Here is a 17,652-nt window from a genome sequence, read left to right as displayed (position 1 = left end):
GTATCGTATCAGTGAATTATTTGTACCTTGCCACAGACTAGTGTGGATTTAGGAAAAACATTTCTGAATCTTTTCAATTACCAAACACAACACAGAACCCTGTTACAGGATGGCTTAACTACAGCATTTGTACTTTTACAAATCATTCACAAACCAGTTATCCTTCTCTCTCTAACACCACTGCCCTTTTATTAAACCAAGATGTCATGTGAAGGGATGTAATTTTTAATAAAGACAAAGTCAAATTTTGTGGGGCCAGTCTGGACCTTGTCTTCCTATGATTGGGCCACTGTTTTGTTTTGTACAACAATTAAAACCCCTGAGCTGAACTCTCATCAACAACAGTCTGAGTGGGAGCCATGGACGTTTGCTGTTATTTGTTCTGCACAAAATAAATCATTTGTGTTAGTATGATGTGGTTTTATTCAGTGGAGTGTTGTGGGTAGTTTAAATATATATTAAAAATGAAAAATCTTACATTTACATAAAAGATCTATGTTTTGGACATCGGGGTGTGGGCCAGATAGAACGTTGCAGCAGGCCGGATTTGGCCCGCGGGCCTTTGAGTTTAATGGCATCTTTATGGGACCTTATTTCCTAGTTTTCTTTAATCTTGTATAATTGTTGCAGAGCCAATGACCCTCAAATGAACATCATCAAAAACAAACCCGAGCAGGTGGCTGTGGATTGTTCGGTTTGCACACACGGTACAAATGCTCCCTTTAAGAGTTTACCAAGGATAACCAGCTGGAAGGAAGGCCCCTTCTCTAATCAACACAGTGATTGTGGTTTTGTTAGAAAGTAGGATCCACCAACTTCACAAAATGACGTACTCTATAAATGTCTCTGCTCTAGTAGCAACACCATGATCTTGATGTACAAAGTGTTTTTTTTAATGTGTCAATATTGTTAGATTTACAGGATCGTGAGTACTTCTACTGTTGTGGATCCTAGCAGAAGGGATCACCAACTCGTCAGTGAACGACACTGGTCAGTGAGTATCTTGAGGTACTTGCTGACTTGATGACTGACACTGTCAATGACTCAATAGGAGATGTATTTGTGCAGCATCTTAAGGTTTATTGTGTAGATATTGATCAACATGTTACATCTGCATGAGAGAGGATGAGGTTGATTTTCAAGGTGCAACAGCTATACAGAAAAAAGGTCTAGAGACAGAAAACCTGCACACAAATTCACTTAATGTGGCACAAACATGTGAGTGCTGGGCTCCAGCAACTGTATAAGTTTGAAATGTGCTATCAAGAACCTGTGGGAAGCAACCATTGATAGTAAAAACTGTGGACAGAGCTTCTGTGACGTCACCCGTTTGTTTCTGTTGTCTGTTTTGAGGCTCGGTGGAAGGTTCTGGGACACGCTGACCGCCACCATGTTGGCAGCATCACGTCCGCCAAAACTCCGAATATGGACAAAGAGTGGGAGCACGAGCAGAGTTTAGGAGGGCGGGCAATTGTGGAAGCAGGAAACTCGCGCTGTGATACAGCAACCGTCGGGATTTTATGTTGAGAACAGTGGGTTATCTCTGCTATTCTTGTGTCTGACTCCTGTCTTCTCAATCTGGTTGGCACATACTTATGCAGTTCAGCTGCATCTTTACTGTTTATAGGCGGGGCAGATCAAATGTTGCATGAGTCTTTGTGAAACAGGTTGGTGCAGCAGGCTAAAGAAATGTCAGTTTTAGGAAACTAAAGAAGTAGCTAACTTGATTTGACACTAGATCATCATAACATAGGGATATGCTGTTATATGCTACAGGGGAAGGGCTTTTTGAAGAATGTGTTTTCTTCACATTCTGGAAACAGCACACAGTTTATGAGGTGAAGGAACAAGGGTAAGGCCCATACGTGGAGTCAGATCTAACTCTTCCTCTGTAACCCCCGGTGCAGGAGTGAAACGAAAGCGCTGTAGGAGGGTGGAAAAGAAGATGAACAGCTCCATCCTGGCCAGACTCTCTCCAGGACAAATCCTTTGACCTGCGAGAGACACATTAAGAAAACATTAAGGTGTGCTGTCACTACATGTAACCTAATGTAATGGCTGAACATGCAAACCTGCAGAAAAAGGCATGAAGGCGTCTCGCTTGACGAACTTGTTGTCTTTGTCCAGGAAGTGAGCAGGATGAAAGGTGTGCGGCTTCTCCCACTCACTGGCATCATGTAGGACGGACGTTAAGAGAGGATACACCGTGGTTCCCTGCAGAGATTACAGTACAGATTCAGAGAGGGTGGGAAGTCATGGAAAGTAAACGTATGTAATAATCCAGTGCCTCTTAAATACTTTAAGTTTAGGTAGTGCAAATGCATGAAAAGAAGATTCCTTCACAGGTAACAGAAAAACTGCAGCTTTTTAAGTAGTCACTTGAGGCTGACCTCCAGAATTAGTCAAATTTGGTTTCCCATATGTGTTCTAACCTTTTTGATGAAATGACCCTGAAAAGTGATGTCTCTGGTGGTTCTGTGAGGAACTGCAATAGGCAGGATGCTGGCCAGTCGCTGTGTCTCATGAATGACGGCGTCAGTGAAGGGTAGATTCTTCCTGTCAGCAACCCGCACCTGCCGATCTCCGATTACATTCCTCAGCTCTACTTGTACTTGGTCTGGAGATGAAATAGGATGACTTTAAATCACAATTTAATTATGATAATCAAATTCATCCTGGGGTGGATCACTTGGCCTCATCACCTTGGATCTTTGGATACCTGGCCATAAACAGAAGGCCCCATCTCAGTGTGGTTGCAGTTGTTTCAGTGCCAGCAGCAAACAGGTTCATGACTGTTATCAGAAGGTTAGTGTCGTTGAAGTGACTGTTGGTAATCCCAGATTCCTGAACAGAGAAATAGCAGATACAAATATTATCTCGTGGGTGGTTAAATTCTCCTACAGCTTAGTCGGATGTGGGCATAATTTAACCCTTAAGGTGTTGGTGTAGAATGTATCAGAATCAGAAATACTTCATTAATCCCAGGGGGAAATTGCTTACATTCCAGGTGCCCCATGCATACCCAGAAACTACCCAGAGATATAAAATAAGGTAAAATGCCATGTAATGTCACCATGTGACAAAGCTGTCCACCACAGTCCTGTACTCAGACTCATCACCCTTGCTGATACACCCAACTATAGCTGAGTCATCAGGAAACTTCTGGAGGTGACATGACCTGAAGAAGTCAAAAAACATGACCAGGTGGGTGTAGACACGATTCAGAAGGTAGATGATGGCATCCTCAACTCCCAGCTGGGGCTGGTAAGCAAACTGGAGAGGGTCCAGGTGAGGCCTAACAGTAGGCCAGAGCTGTTCCAGAATGAGTCTTTCCAAGGTTTTCATGATGTGTGACGTAAGAGCCAGTGGTCGGTAAGCCGAAGAACCGACACTATGCAGGACGTTTTCCACAGCACAGGGACCCTCTGGAGACTCAGGCTCATTGAAACACTCCACAGAGCTGGGCAGCACATTCTTTAGAGGACCCGAGGGCTAACGCCATCAGGTCGTGCAGCCAACTGTTGTTAAATAGACTTGAAATGACTTGAAGTTTACAACTTTGGAATTGACTTGGCACTCGCTTGTCTTGACTCGGGACTTGACTTGGAGCTGAGAATAAAGACTTAAGACTTACTTGTGACTTGAAAAACAGTGACTTGGTCGCACCTGTCTAAGTTACTGTCACAGACACTCTTAGCACAAACATGTAGATGGAGAGCTAGAGTTTGTAGCTGTGAGGAGACTTGGACAGAACAGGGGTCATGCCAGCAGCGTTTGGCATTTGTGTTGCTAAGAGCTCACATGTGGTGGTGAAAGAAATATACAGTGCAATATTTGAGATATTTGTGACACTTCTACAGAAACACGCAGTACTTTTAAGAGCTATGCAAAGCTTTATACTAACAATATTTTGGATATATGTGTAGATAGCATTTGTGCATGTAGATACAGTTCCATACCTGGCGCACCAGAAAGGCATCCACCAGGCCTCTGCACATCTGTGGATTGAGCGTCTCCTTCAAATGACTGAAGAATTCCAGGTTTTTTTTCTTAGTGGCTAAAGCCATGTCGTGAAATTTCTTCCCGTTTGCAATCCATTGGCATAACCATGGGAAGAGATTATATATCTGTCAACAATTATAGACATATTATTAAAAATGACACAGACAGTGTGAAATCTACAGCATGTCATGTGGTGGGGTGGGGGGGGGGGGTCATGAGGTGACATTTCTTTTGTAGTTTAGGGCGGTAGCTTTACAAAAATATAAAATCATACCTGTAATGAATTGGAGCCCACAAGTTGATTGGTTCTGTGAACTCGATCTACCAAGGATGTGAACTCTGGATCATCATATTCAAATCTGCTGCCATAAACCATGGAGCAGATGATATTAGAGACTACATAGTTCAGTGGTTGTGTTGGTTCAAAAGCTTCTCCTATGAGACAAACAGACAAGCATCAAGCAATGTTGTCCTTTAATTTACTTTACTAATGGCTACTACTAATGACAATTTTAGTTAAGTTTACCTTTAAATGCATTTATAAGTTCCACAAGGTGTTGGCTTTCATCAGTGATTTTGTCCTCACATGCCCTTTTCCCCATTCCAAAGTCTCTGAGATTAGTCAATACAAAACGCCTTGTTTCTTTCCATAAATCACCATTGGACCATACGATCCCTGAGATAAAGTATGAAGGGTTAACATATTACAGAGAATAAATACAAAATAAATACATAAAACAGTTAAATCATTCTTAATGTTCTGTCCTTACCATGTCCTTGGCTAAATTCATTCATGATTTGCATTGGTTCTCTCTCTCCAAAGTCTTCATCATGGGTAACAAGTGCCTCCTTCACCGTCTTGTATCCTGCCAGGACCACCACTTTTTTGGGTCCAAAGTAGACCGTGAACACTGATCCATATTTCTTGAAAAACTAATGACAGCCAAACACACATCTGAAAAATAACTGTGAACATCCAACAAACTACACTAAAGAAACTACTTCAGTATCTTCCCCACCTCCATTAGTGTGTTGTGGGGTCTCTGCAGGTCCAGCTGCAGCAGGTTTCCCAGCAGAGGCAGTGGTGTGGGTCCTGGAGGCTCCTTCCTGCCATCTGAACTGAAGCTGGAGGTCAAGAGGAGATAGATGAGCAGCAGGACTGCCAGAGTCCCCAGAAAGGAGACAAAACTGAAGGACTGAAGGAAAACATCTACGAGCCCCATAACTACAACAAAGAGTGAGCAGTACAAGATACTTATGTGGAGACACACAGTGACTGCATGTTTTTAAGTGAAGTGGTTGGTCGTGGAAAATAAGGTGCAGCACATTGCCTGGGAAGATACTGAAAGGCTCAGCAAAACAAAGTAAATCATTAGTGTTGGAGTTGGTACATTGTACTCTGTCAACAGCCCTTGATTTTGCCTTCATCCCCCCTGGAAATTAACCATACAAAGTTGAAAAGACTATACAAGATACTTTGCCCAAAACCTGAAGGTGAAAATTATGATATTCTTCCTGGGAATGGATGGAACATTTAGTGCTATTGTTTTTTAAGCTTTTTAAGTTTTTTACCCAGACCCACCCACATAGGTCTGTAACCACATATAAACCATGTTTCCCCACCAAACAGTTAGAACTGATGAAGCTGCTTGGATGAGCAGCGAAACGTCTTCTAGAAAACTCTACAAGTCCAGACGCCTTGCTTCAATCTTCTCTATGAAAAAATTGAGACTTCAAAATGGGGGTTTACAAACCAATGGGTGACATCACGATAGCTACATCCATCCTATGGTCCAGAGAGAGTGAATACAACTGTGGTTCACAAAATTGTAGACTTGGTTTTCTACTAGTGTAAAAAAATCTGAAGCCATTGTATACATGTGTGCTCAGGCCCTAATTAACACCACACACATTGGCTGCAGTGGTTGCAGCTCTCTTCTTCTTCTGCACAGGCATTATGGTAGGGAAACATTTGTCAGGTTTTTGTTAAGGGGCCACAGGAAGTAAGAAGTTTGGCATAGGTGGGTGTGTAACATGTTATTATTTCCTCTATTGTGATTCCACTTGGCAGTGAGTTATCACTATTTTTGGATTATTCTACTGCTTGTATTATTTCTCTATGGGACAGTGTGATTTGGCGCCATCTAGAGCCTGTGCAGACTTCACAAGGGACACCCCACTCAGTTTTATATTTCAGTGTGCTTTTCATTGCAGAGCTTTGTATCACTCTGGCTATATATAATAACACTTAAGAGAGTACACACCTGCTACAGCTGCCTTGATCCCCATGCAGAAATCCCTGCACAGTCTGACCAGCATGTTCTTTACTCGGCTTCTCCTTAATGTTATTTTGACATGTATAACATGTTCTAGCATAGGTTTGTGACAGACTTGGGATGACCCTATTTGCTCAGAGCCCTCAAGGGCCTCCTGCGTCCTTTCATCTCTCCTTAGTAATGTTTTTAATTATATTATGAAGTTGAATGTGCTGATGTATAGATGTTTCAAGTCTGACCTTCTTGATGAAGTAACCCTGAAAACTGATGTCTCTCGTTGTTCTGTGAGGAGCTGCAAATGGGCCAATGCTGGCTAATCTCTGCGTCTCGTCGATAACAGCGTCAGTGAAAGGCAGACATCTCCTGTCATCAACCTGCCTTCTCACCTTGGATTCTTGGGTATTTGGCCATAAACAGAAGTCCCCATCTCAGTGTGCTTGATGTTGTATTAGTGCTAGCACCAAACAGATTCGTGACTGTTGTCAGAAGATTTTTATTTCTGCATGCCGACATAAAAGCAAGTGCAAGTGTTAAGGCTGTTCCATACTCCACGAGGACAGAGAACGGGTGGTAAGAGTAAAAAAAAAAAAGTTTGTTTCGGCACGGCGGTACCATACTCCGCGAGACGTGTGCGTGCAGAACTCCTCATACGGCCCTCCTACGCAGCGCACGTCACACACCAAAGGTTGACAATGCACTTGTATTGCAAATTGTGAGCACAGTCGTGGTTACCTGGCCTAACGAGCTGATAATGTTCAGGGAAGAGGGCGCACAGCTGACAATAGATAGATCAGTGTAGCTGACTGTAGCAGACCTCTGGTCTGTGTTTAACTCTGTGAACGTGCGGATGACTGTCTGTAATAATACATCCCATCTCCCGGTGTTTAATGTGCGCGTCCAGCCACTGTAATGCTGTGATCGATACTGGGATTCATTTTTATCGCCACCTTGTGGACAGACACTCTGCTTTGTGCGCCGTGTTTCTCCTTCCAGGAGCTGTTTGCCAGCTGCTCATCTAAACTGTCCATCGTCGTTGTGCTTCCTCCTTCTGTCTGTGTGTTCTGCACCTGAAGCTTCTCCACATTCATCACGCCCACTAAATTCAATTCAATCACAGCATGGTTGACGCACAGCCGTGAGAGAAAAAGTTCTGCCAGGGCCATGTGTCCGAGAGAGCTGCACAACGAGCAGCCCGAGAGAAAAATGATGTCATTTTGTGGGCGTAACTTCGGCGGGGGGGAGGGAGTTCTCTTTTCTCGTGGAGTATGGATCCAGCTTCCGTCAAGTTTACCCGATTTAAAATCTTGAAGGGAGTTTCAGTTTTCTACAAAGATTCTCTACTGTCTTTGTTAAAGGGTTACTGGAACACGTAGTTTTTTTAAGGACATAGATTAATTGATGGTGTTATGTAAATTCTCCCATACTGTGTCCCCCCAAATTTCTTCCTGTCCCACAGAGGTGAGGTCCCTATCCCATATAGTTTCTACAGGCAGTGGTGCACAAAATAAATGTATAAAGTTTGGAAACCATGCTGCACTTTTGGCTTTTTGGTGCAAACAGTTTGTGCAATGAATGGGTTAGAAGTGCTGTGCCCCAAGGCACACTAGTTACAGTTACACTAAAGTTACAGTAGACGGTATTATTTGGCTGATGATCAGTTGTTTGCCATATCTGCAATGGACATTAGGAGAAGGGTTACAGGCTGGAATCAGTTTCCGATTCTGGAATCAGATCTAAGCGTTTACTTCTGTAGGTAAAATAGGTAACAACCTGTTAAAATCCACCAGAATGCAGGAAATCTACTAATCTACTAACTTAAAAAGATCAGGATCCAACTTTCTGTGCTTTAGACAGATCTCTGTCATTACTTGATGTAGATGTGAAAATCCTGGCCAAAATATTAGCCACACGCCTTGAAATAATTCTTCCCTCCATAATTTCGGAGAAACAAAACGGCTTCATCAAAGGAAGACAGTTATTCTTTAATATTCACACTCTCTTAAATGTTATTTACTCAGAGCACTTTTCTCCTGAAGTGGTTGTCTCGCTCAAAGCTGAGAAAGCATTTGACCGAGTCGATTAGTGTTATCTTTTCTACCTCTTACAGACCTAAAGGACTGAAGGCAAACATCTATGAGCCACTTGGCTACAACAAAGAGTGAGCAGTAGGCTACAAGATACTTATGTGGCTGCACACAGTGACTGCATGATTTTAAGTGAAGAAGATGGGTTGGTCAAAGAGAACAAGGCAGGTGCAGCCCATTGGCTGGGAAGAAACTGGAAGGCTCAAAAACAGAATAAAACAGTACTGTTAGTTGGTTTCCGTCAGCAGCCCTTGTTTTTACCTTCATCCCCCTGTCACTCTGTGTGAAGGGAGTGACAGGGGGTTATCTAAATGTAGGGATTACATATAGAGACTTCTAAATGTAAAGCAGAGTCGATGACCCCATACCCCGATACCAATTTTGACTGGCAAGATTTTAAAGCATGTTCCTTACATTTCAGGAATAGCACAGTTTATGAGGCAACATTGACATTGAAGCCAAAATAAAGTTTTGGTGTAGCTTAAGCAGCAACATATCGGTGAGTTATTTGTACCTTGCCACAGACAAGTGTGGATATAAGTAAACCATTTATGATGTGTTCCAACTAAACAGTGAGGCCAGGCCACAAAAATGTTCATTAATCAATCACTAAACACAACACCAAACCCTGTTACAGGACAGCTTAACATTAACTGTAACTATTTGTATATTATTGTACCCAGTTATCTTCCTCTCTCACAGCTGCCTTTTAGTAAGCTGTTAAAACAAGATGTGATGTGAAGGGACAAGTAATAGTTAACAAAGACACACTCAAATTGAGTGGGTGCAGTCTGGACCTTGTCTTCCTATGAAGGGGCCACTGTTCCTTGAAGGGGGGGTTCTGTCACGACCTGGTGTTTGTTTATGGTTTGGTTTTCCGTGTTTTGGGTTTTTAGTTTAATCCGTGTTTAGTTATTATTTTCCTGTAGTTCTAGTGTTTTGTTTCCCTGGGTTTTTGTTTAGTTCTTGTCTAGTCTTGTCTTGTGCTTCCTGTTTTACTTTGGTAGTCCTGTCCCCCCTGTTCATTGTCTTGAGTTTTGCTTCCTGTGGTTTCCCTCCTTGTTTGATTACCTGCCCTGCCCTCATGTGTGTCACCTGTGTCTCATTGTCTTCCTTGGTCCCTTTGATATAGTCTGTGTCTTCCCCTCTGTCTTTGCTAGTTCGTCTCGTCTATTGTAGGGTTTGTTTCTGTCCTTGTCTTGTCCATGCCATGCCTTGATCCTCGCCTTCCATGCCATGTACTTCTGCCTGACTTCAGGGTGCTCCAGGTAGTTGCTTTGTTCTTATGTTTTTGTTCCTGCCTTTTTACGCCCTGTGCCTGTTTATGTAGTTTTACCACACTAAGTGTGCTTTTTGGTTTTTGTATGGTTTTGCCCTCTTGGCTTTGAATAAAGGAGTTTTTGTTAGTTTTAACCGCTCTGTGCCTCTGCATTTATGTCCTCCCTCCTGATGAACCCTGACAACCAGGCAGGTTTGTTGCCACCGAACTCCCTAAAACATCCTGCTGTGTCCATCTTTGAAACTGTGGCCACCATCCACTTTCCTTTTCGGCTTGAAACACCATTACTGTGGTTTTATTCAGTGGAGTGTTGTGTGTAGTTTAAAGTTATGTGAAGAATGAAAAATCTTACAAAAAAGATTATGTTTTTGACATCGGGGTGCGGGCCAGATAAACGTTGCCACGGGCCTTTGAGGTTAATGGCACCTTAATGGGACTTTATTTCCTGATTTTCTCTAATCTTGTATAATTGCTGCAGAGCCAATGATGCTTAAATGAACATCATCAAAAACAAACCTGAGCAGCTGGCTGGGGGTTGTTCAGTTTGCACACACGGTACAAATGCTCCCTTTAAAAATTTACCAAGCATAACCAGCTGGAAGGAAGGCCCCTTCTCTAATCAACACAGTGATTGTGGTTCTGTTAGAATGTAGGATCCACCAACTTCACAAAATGACGTGCTCTATGAATGTCTGCTCTAGTAGCAACACCATGATCTTGATGTACAAAGTGTTTTTTTTAATATGTCAATATTGTTAGATTTACAGGATTGTGAGTACTTCTACTGTTGTGGATCCTAGCAGAATGGATCACCAACTCGTCAGTGAACGACACTGATCAGTGAGTATCTTGAGGTACTTGCTGACTTGATGACTGACGCTGTCAATGACTCAATAGGAGAAGCATTTGTGCAGCCATTTTAACATGGGAGTCTATGGGAAATAACTCGCTGCAGGAGCCAGTGTGTCTGACTCCTGGCTTCTCAATCTGGTTGGCACATACTTATGCAGTTCAGCTGCATAGTGTATCTTTACTGTTTATAGGCGGGACAGATCAAATGTTGCATGAGTCTTTGTGAAACTAAAGAAGCAGCTAACTTGATTTGACACTACATCATCATAACATAGGAATATGCTGTTATATGCTACAGGGGAAGGGCTTTTTGAAGAATGTGTTTTCTTCACATTCTGGAAACAGCACACAGTTTATGAGGTGAAGGAACAAGGGTAAGGCCCATACGTGGAGTCAGATCTAACTCTTCCTCTGTAACCCCCGGTGCAGGAGTGAAACGAAACTGCTGTAGGAGGGTGGAAAAGAAGATGAACAGCTCCATCCTGGCCAGACTCTCTCCAAGACAAATCCTCTGACCTGCGAGAGACACATTAAGAAAACATTAAGGTGTGCTGTCACTACATGTAACCTAATGTAATGGCTGAACATGCAAACCTGCAGAAAAAGGCATGAAGGCCTCTCGCTTGACGAACTTGTTGTCTTTGTCCAGGAAGTGAGCAGGATGAAAGGTGTGCGGCTTCTCCCACTCACTGGCATCATGTAGGACGGACGTTAAGAGAGGATACACCGTGGTTCCCTGCAGAGATTACAGTACAGTAACTCACCTTTGCCTGAATGTTATAAGAAATATCTCATAGATTAAAAACTTTGTCATTGTACTTAGTACAACAACATTGGGTGCAGATAATACGATACATAAAAATATTGACATGTGTAACAAATTCTAGCATAGGGTTGAGATATTTGCCAGAGGGACAAGTGACAGACTTGGGATGACCCTGTTTGCTCAGAGCTCTCTGCGTCCTTTCATATCTCCTTAGTAATGTTCTTATTCATATTATCAAGTTGAGTTTGCTGATGTATAGATGTTTCAAGTCTGACCTTCTTGATGAAGTAACTCTGAAAACTGATGTCTCTGGTTGTTCTGTGAGGAGCTGCAAATAGGGCAACGCTGGCTCGTGGATAACAGCGTCAGTGAAAGGCAGACATCTCCTGTCATCAACCTGCACCTGTCGATTTCCTATGACAGTTCTCAGCTCCTCCTGGACCTGATCTGGAGATGAGATCAGACACAGAAAAGTAGGGTCAAACCTTGTTGTGGACCTTCTCACCTTGGATTCTTGGGTATTTGGCCATAAACAGAAGTCCCCATCTGAGTGTGCTTGATGATGTATTAGTGCCAGCACCAAACAGATTAGTGACTGTTGTCAGAAGGTTGAAGTTACTGTTGGTAATCTCAGATTCTGCATGTAGACACAAAAGCAAGAGTAAGTGTTAAGGCTGTTCCATACTCCACTAGAACAGAGAACTTGCTCCACGGGTGGTAAGAGTAAAAAAAAAGTTTCGGCACGGAGGTACCATTCTCCGCGAGATGTGTGTGTGTTCTCTGTTCTCGTGGAGTATGGATCCAGTTTAAAACAGTGATTCACACCCGTTTGAAGAGAACGAAGCACAAACTGTATTTTAGTTATGGAAAGTTATGGAATAAAATATGAAACAGGAAGTTCACTTAGACATTAGGGCATGCTGACTCTTTAATGAAGCACTTTCATTCAGCTGTGATGCTGTAATTAGTACAGATGTCTTTGAATTATGTGTCCGACTTGTTACAGCAGAAACTGCTGCGGTGTTTTCCCACACAGTCCACTGTGCACAAGAAGAAACACATGCGCACAAACACTGTGTTTACAGATGGTGAGAGTCTGAGAGTCACAGCTGCCGTCAGGGAGAGGCCAGACTGCGCCATCTTGTGGCAGTTTAAAAGCAAACAGGACGAGCACAAAAGAATCATTTTATTTATTTATTTCCTGCTTTCAGAGTCATTTCAGCTTTTTGTTTTTCACCAGATGAATGATGCTGTTTCATCACAGCAGTGTTTAACATGTTTTAACTGTAACTGTAGATGAAGTTCTACGTTAAAGGATCATTCCAGGGTTTTTTTAACCCCTTCCCAAACTTTGCAAACATTTTTTGACTGAATCCAAACACACTTCACGTCAGCTAAAGTTAGTTTTCTCCACAAGCTGTAAAATAGGTTGTAACAGCAGCAGAATGAGTTGAATAAGAAGATCTTTCACTTTTAACATCGTGGCAAATATTCAAATGTTTATTTATTTTCCAATAGTTCACTTTAGTATGTTGATTTTATTTTATTTTTTTCTGTCTAACTTTTGTAAGGACAGTTTTTACAGAGCACTGACATCTCATTAATGTAACTTAATTTTTTTTAGAGTATTTATTTACCTGTCGATAGCAAGTGAGACATTTTTTTTTCATGTTTGGAAAAAACTGATGATTTGAAAATAAACATGTCTCATGTCATATTTCACACCGTCTCCGTGCTGTTGCCAACTTTCTTCCAAACCGCCAAAATAAAAGTTCTGAATTCAGGAAAGGCTTTTATTTTGACATCAGCCCTGTTTGAGGATATAATAAGCAATGAACAGATGCTAACAATAAAATGCTAATGTTAGCATGGTTGGTATGGTTTTTACACATTTCTGTGGAAAACACCCACAGCAGGTTATTTTTAAAGTAGGGAACTAGTTTTTGCTGCGGATGAACACACATTTGATGATGATGATGATGATGATGATGATGGAGACTGATGCATGGGGCACATCAGCTGGCAGGATTTACTGTAGCTGACAGCTGTGTGTTCAGCTAAGGAAGTTCAACACTACAAGTGTGTAAACGGCACCTTCACCACTTACTGTGTGTTATTTTAATACATCCATGATCGTGACGTTTCCTTTGTTGTGAAATCTGCTCTTACACAGTTTTTAGACAGAAACTTTAAGAGGAAGTTTCATAACGTCGACAGTTCTGTACCAGAGAAGCCGCGTCTGTTTCAGCAGGACCGCCGGAGAATGTCTTCACTCATCATCCTCGTCTTTCTGCTTCAGTTTGCAGGTAATCGCTATGATTCTCCTTTCTGTTCGTGTTTGTCTTTGGTCCTGAACATGTTCTGTAATGTAAACATTCAAAAAGCAGCCATGGATACATAATGTGTTCATTAAACGTGCACGAACACAAACAGCACAGTGGGGGCATGGACACCCTGCAGAGGTCACCGGTCTTCTACATTATATATAAATATTTATGTATGAGAAGAGTAGTGGGATGACTGGGGGGCGGGGCTAAAGTGCTCTCTGTCTCTATAGGCCTCAAAGTCACAGTTAATGAGATCAACTTCGTGTGTGTGTGCAGTGTTCAGAGTCCTTTTCTCTGCTGCAGGTGTCAGTGGGGAGCGTGTGTTTCTCTACTTCAGACCTGGACAGGACGCCATATTGCCCTGTGACAGGGTATCCCCAGAAGAAACACAATGCTCCCACATTTCCTGGTATCACCAAAGTGATCAGACTAAGGCTGTATTTGAGGGTAACCAGGGAAAGGTTTGCCTGACCTCAGCTCGAGCTGCCAGGCTGCGTCTGGTCACTGGATGCTCTCTGATCATCAACAACATCACTGCTGAGGACGTTGGTCGTTACGGCTGTCTGTCTGAGAACACTGCTGATGATGACTCATATGTGTTTCTAAGTGTTTTGACCAGTGAGTACTTTTCCATCTTCAGCAGATGCTCCACATGTTTGTCTTCTTAACAGCCGTTTCTTTTGTTTTCTGTCAGTTTCATCATCTGCAGCAGACGCTGATGCTCAGACGGACGACCGCATCACACTGACCTGCTCTCTGCTCAGATACCTGCAGGTGCCTCTCTGTCCAGAGAACAGCCTCCAGTGGGTGAACGAGACAGGAGCTGTTCTGTCTGGTGAAGGTGTCGGGTATGAGCTCAATGGAAAGAAGGGCTGTGGTTCTTCTCTGACTGTGACACGTCAGAGCGGCCAGAACAGAAGATACACCTGCCGCTTTGTTGAGAGAGGCAGCGTGAAGATAGATGCTGAGTACACAGCTGTCTCTACAGGTACAGGTACGTCAAAGGCTGATGGAACTAGAAGGCAGTGAAGCCGATGAGGAAGTGTTAGAAACTGCAGTTCTCTCTGACGCCTCTGGGGGGGGGGGGGCTGCCTCCAATAATCCTTATATGCTCCACACACCTCTCCACCTGTTCTCCACAGATGGGTCTCTGAGCTACGTCATGTTGGCTCTTCGGATTGCAGGATTGATTCTGATGATGGTCGCCGCTGTCGCCGCCGTCATGATCATCAGAGACAGAAGTGAGACCGAACAGATCAGCAGCACGCATCTGAAATATAAATGACTTCATCCCCTTTTTCTCTTTTTTTCTCCTGCAGGAAACAAAAAGCAGCTCGAGGACTCCAACGTGAGTTAAAAAAATAAATGTAAAAACATTTGCTCCATGCTGCAGAGGGTTTGTCCCTAATGGCTGTTAACAGTTAAACGCAGGAGCTGATTGGATGGACCACCTGTCAGTCATCTTCTATCACAAGCTGGCCTCAGTCAGGATCATTAAAATCTAGCTGGTAGCACCTGACTGTTTGAATGAGGACTTCTTGTATTTAAGTTGCTTCATGAGCTATCAGGGGGGTCTCACAGTTAGGTTCAACCCTCCATCCATTTTTAACCGCTTATCCAGGGCCAGGTTGTGGGAGCAGCAGTCTAAGCAGGGACACCCAGACTTCCCTCTCACAGGACACTTTTATTTGTGTCACTCACCGGCTTGTATTTGCGATCTCCTTCTTTCGGTCACTACCCAAAGCTTGTGACCATATGTAGGGGTAGATTGAAGTGTAAATCGAATCCTTCTTCACCACGACAGTCCGGTACAGCGACCGCATTACTGCAGAAGCTGCACCGATCCACCTGTCAATCTCCCGCTCCATGTTTTCCTCACTCGTGAACGAGACCCTGAGATACAAACTGCTCCACTTGGGGCAGGAGTTCTCCTCCCGCCCAGAGAGGACAAGCCATGTTTTTCCGGTCGAGAACCATGGCCTCAGATTTGGAGGTGCTGATTCTCATCCCAGCCACTTCACACTCAGCTGCAAACCATCCCAGTGCACACTGGAGGTGTGAGATCTGCAAAAAGCAGAGATGAGATCCTGTGGTTCCCAATCCAGACCCCCTCCGGCCCCTCGCTGTGCCTAGGCCTAGAAACCGGTGACAAAGGGCAGCCCTGCCGGAGTCCAACATGCACCGGGAAAAGGTCTGACTTACTGCCGGCAATGCCAACCAAACTCCTGCTCCGGTCATACAGTGACCTGACAGCCCTCAAAAGAGGGCCTTGGACCCCGTACTCCCAGAGCACGTCCCACAAAATGCCACGAGGGAAACGGTCGAACACCTACAAATCCACAAAACAACCAGCCAGGCTCGATAGGAGTCCTTCTTCAGCTTGATGACGTCCAAACGTCAAACGTTCCCAACAGACCTGCACAATATGTTTAGGCCTGCCAGGTCTGTCCAGCTTCCTCCTCCGCCAATGGATCCAATTCACCACCAGATGGGGATCAGTTGACAGTGACCACAGGTGTTCATTATGGACAGACTGTGCCCAGTAGAGAAGTCCAATAACAAAACACCACTCGGGATCAAATCAGGGAGGCCGTTCCTCCCAATAACGCCTGTTACAGTCGTTGCCCACGTGGACATTGTAGTCCCACAACCCTTTCATAACAATAAACACATTTCATGAGGAACACCTGCAACAAGCTTCTCTGCCATTTTTAGCATGTCAGCATGCACTAAACTTCAGTCCTGTTAGGTGTCTGGTTCAGAATGAAGTGTTCAGTATGTCTGTTGTGTACGCTGCTTCTTTGAAGCTTTATCTTGTTATGTTGTGTTTCACAGGTTCATACTGGTACTATCAGCGCCGCCAACACTGTCACCACCTCCAACGCCCCCTCCACGGAGATCTATGAGAACGTGAATCCTTCTGCTGCTCCGATGCTGAACTGAACTGCAGGAGGAAGAAACTTGTTTTTAACTGCTGTGTTATGATATATCAGGAGGCAGGAACCACCTCCATCTTTAAGACCAGACAAAAAACCTTTCTCTCCTCTCTGTCCTCTCTCCCTCTTCTCCTCTCTCTCTCTCCTTCATCCTCTCTGTCCTGTCTCCCTCTTCTTCTCCTCCTCTACCTGGCTGACTGTCAGCAGGAATGTTCTCCTTATGAGTCGGGTCCTGCTCAAGGTTTCTTCCTGTTAAAGGGAGTTTGTCCTGATACTGTTGCTCTGAAGGGGGTTCAGGCTCTGGGTCTCTGAAGAGCTTTGAGACAATTCTGATTGTAAAATGTGCTAAATTAATTAAACAGAATTGACTAAGAAAATGGAGGAAGTAGTTTGTCAGAATTGCTGTTTCATTGTGTGTTTCATAGTGCAGGAGGTTGTGTAATGATGGTTTGACAACAAGCTGTTACGATATATTTCCAGTTAGGAGGCGGTTACTGTTACATATTGATTAAAAAAACACATCTACTCTTGAGGGATCATGTTTGTATTAAGTACGTGTCATAATACAATCATAACATCTTAAAAAACATAAGTTGTTGCTTTTGTGTTTGTGCAGATATAAATAACCCTGAAAGCTGCACTTCCTGTCTTTGTTCTTATATCACAGTAATGTTGACATGTTTTTTTTACCGAGTCAGACGTTCTCACAGAACCCTCAGTACCATCCATCAGACGTCTCTCCAGCTGACACATGAAACAACCAAAACTGCAGTTCTTCAAATGTCCACTTGGAGGGGGTTCCAATCAGTGTTAATTTTGGCAGCAATTTCGGATTTAGTTTTTATTTTAGTCTTGTGACTAAAATGTCATTTGATTTTAGTCACGTTTTAGTCATCAACATTTTTAAAGTTTTAGTCTAGTTTTAGTCGACTAAATATCAAATAATTTTAGTCGACTAAATCTGCCGTGGATTTAGTCGACTAAAATTCTATGATATATATTTTTCATGAAATATTTAAGGTTTGATTGTGCAATAAAAACAGGCACAGCTTTAACTTGTGTTATTTGAAACAAACATCTCTTTATTTAATTGCTATGACCTTTTCACAAAAGAACCAGTGAACAGTGAG

At 43.2% G+C, this 17,652-nt stretch overlaps 2 protein-coding genes across 4 annotated transcripts in view; one reads left to right on the top strand and one right to left on the bottom strand.

Annotated features, from left to right (window-relative positions):
• The window catches only part of LOC114428309 (uncharacterized), a 49,084-nt gene that overhangs the window by 26,564 nt on the left and 4,868 nt on the right, over positions 1–17,652 (top strand). For 2 of the 3 annotated variants that reach the window (XM_028396609.1, XM_028396607.1), the window contains exons 2-3: positions 13,890–14,204; positions 14,281–14,580. In XM_028396609.1, the coding sequence (XP_028252410.1) occupies positions 13,890–14,204; positions 14,281–14,580 (615 nt within the window). Of the gene's footprint in view, positions 1–13,259; positions 13,339–13,432; positions 13,566–13,889; positions 14,205–14,280; positions 14,581–17,652 lie in introns of those variants that run through there. The other variant, XM_028396608.1, reaches the window with a different exon arrangement.
• LOC114428313 (cytochrome P450 2K1-like) lies at positions 1,069–5,327 on the bottom strand. The gene is made up of 9 exons (XM_028396614.1): positions 5,022–5,327; positions 4,773–4,935; positions 4,529–4,678; positions 4,277–4,437; positions 3,960–4,127; positions 2,703–2,844; positions 2,433–2,617; positions 2,073–2,214; positions 1,069–1,994 (listed from the first exon to the last, which is right to left on the bottom strand). The coding sequence occupies exons 1-9, from the start codon at positions 5,223–5,225 to the stop codon at positions 1,807–1,809; spliced, it is 1,503 nt and encodes a 500-aa protein (XP_028252415.1). The 5' UTR covers positions 5,226–5,327; the 3' UTR covers positions 1,069–1,806.

The sequence above is a fragment of the Parambassis ranga genome, chromosome 24 (genome assembly GCF_900634625.1).
Source record: "Parambassis ranga chromosome 24, fParRan2.1, whole genome shotgun sequence".
Taxonomy (NCBI): Eukaryota; Metazoa; Chordata; class Actinopteri; family Ambassidae; genus Parambassis; species Parambassis ranga.
The sequence above is the reverse complement of the archived record's forward strand: the minus strand, read 5'-3'. Positions and strand labels throughout refer to the sequence as shown.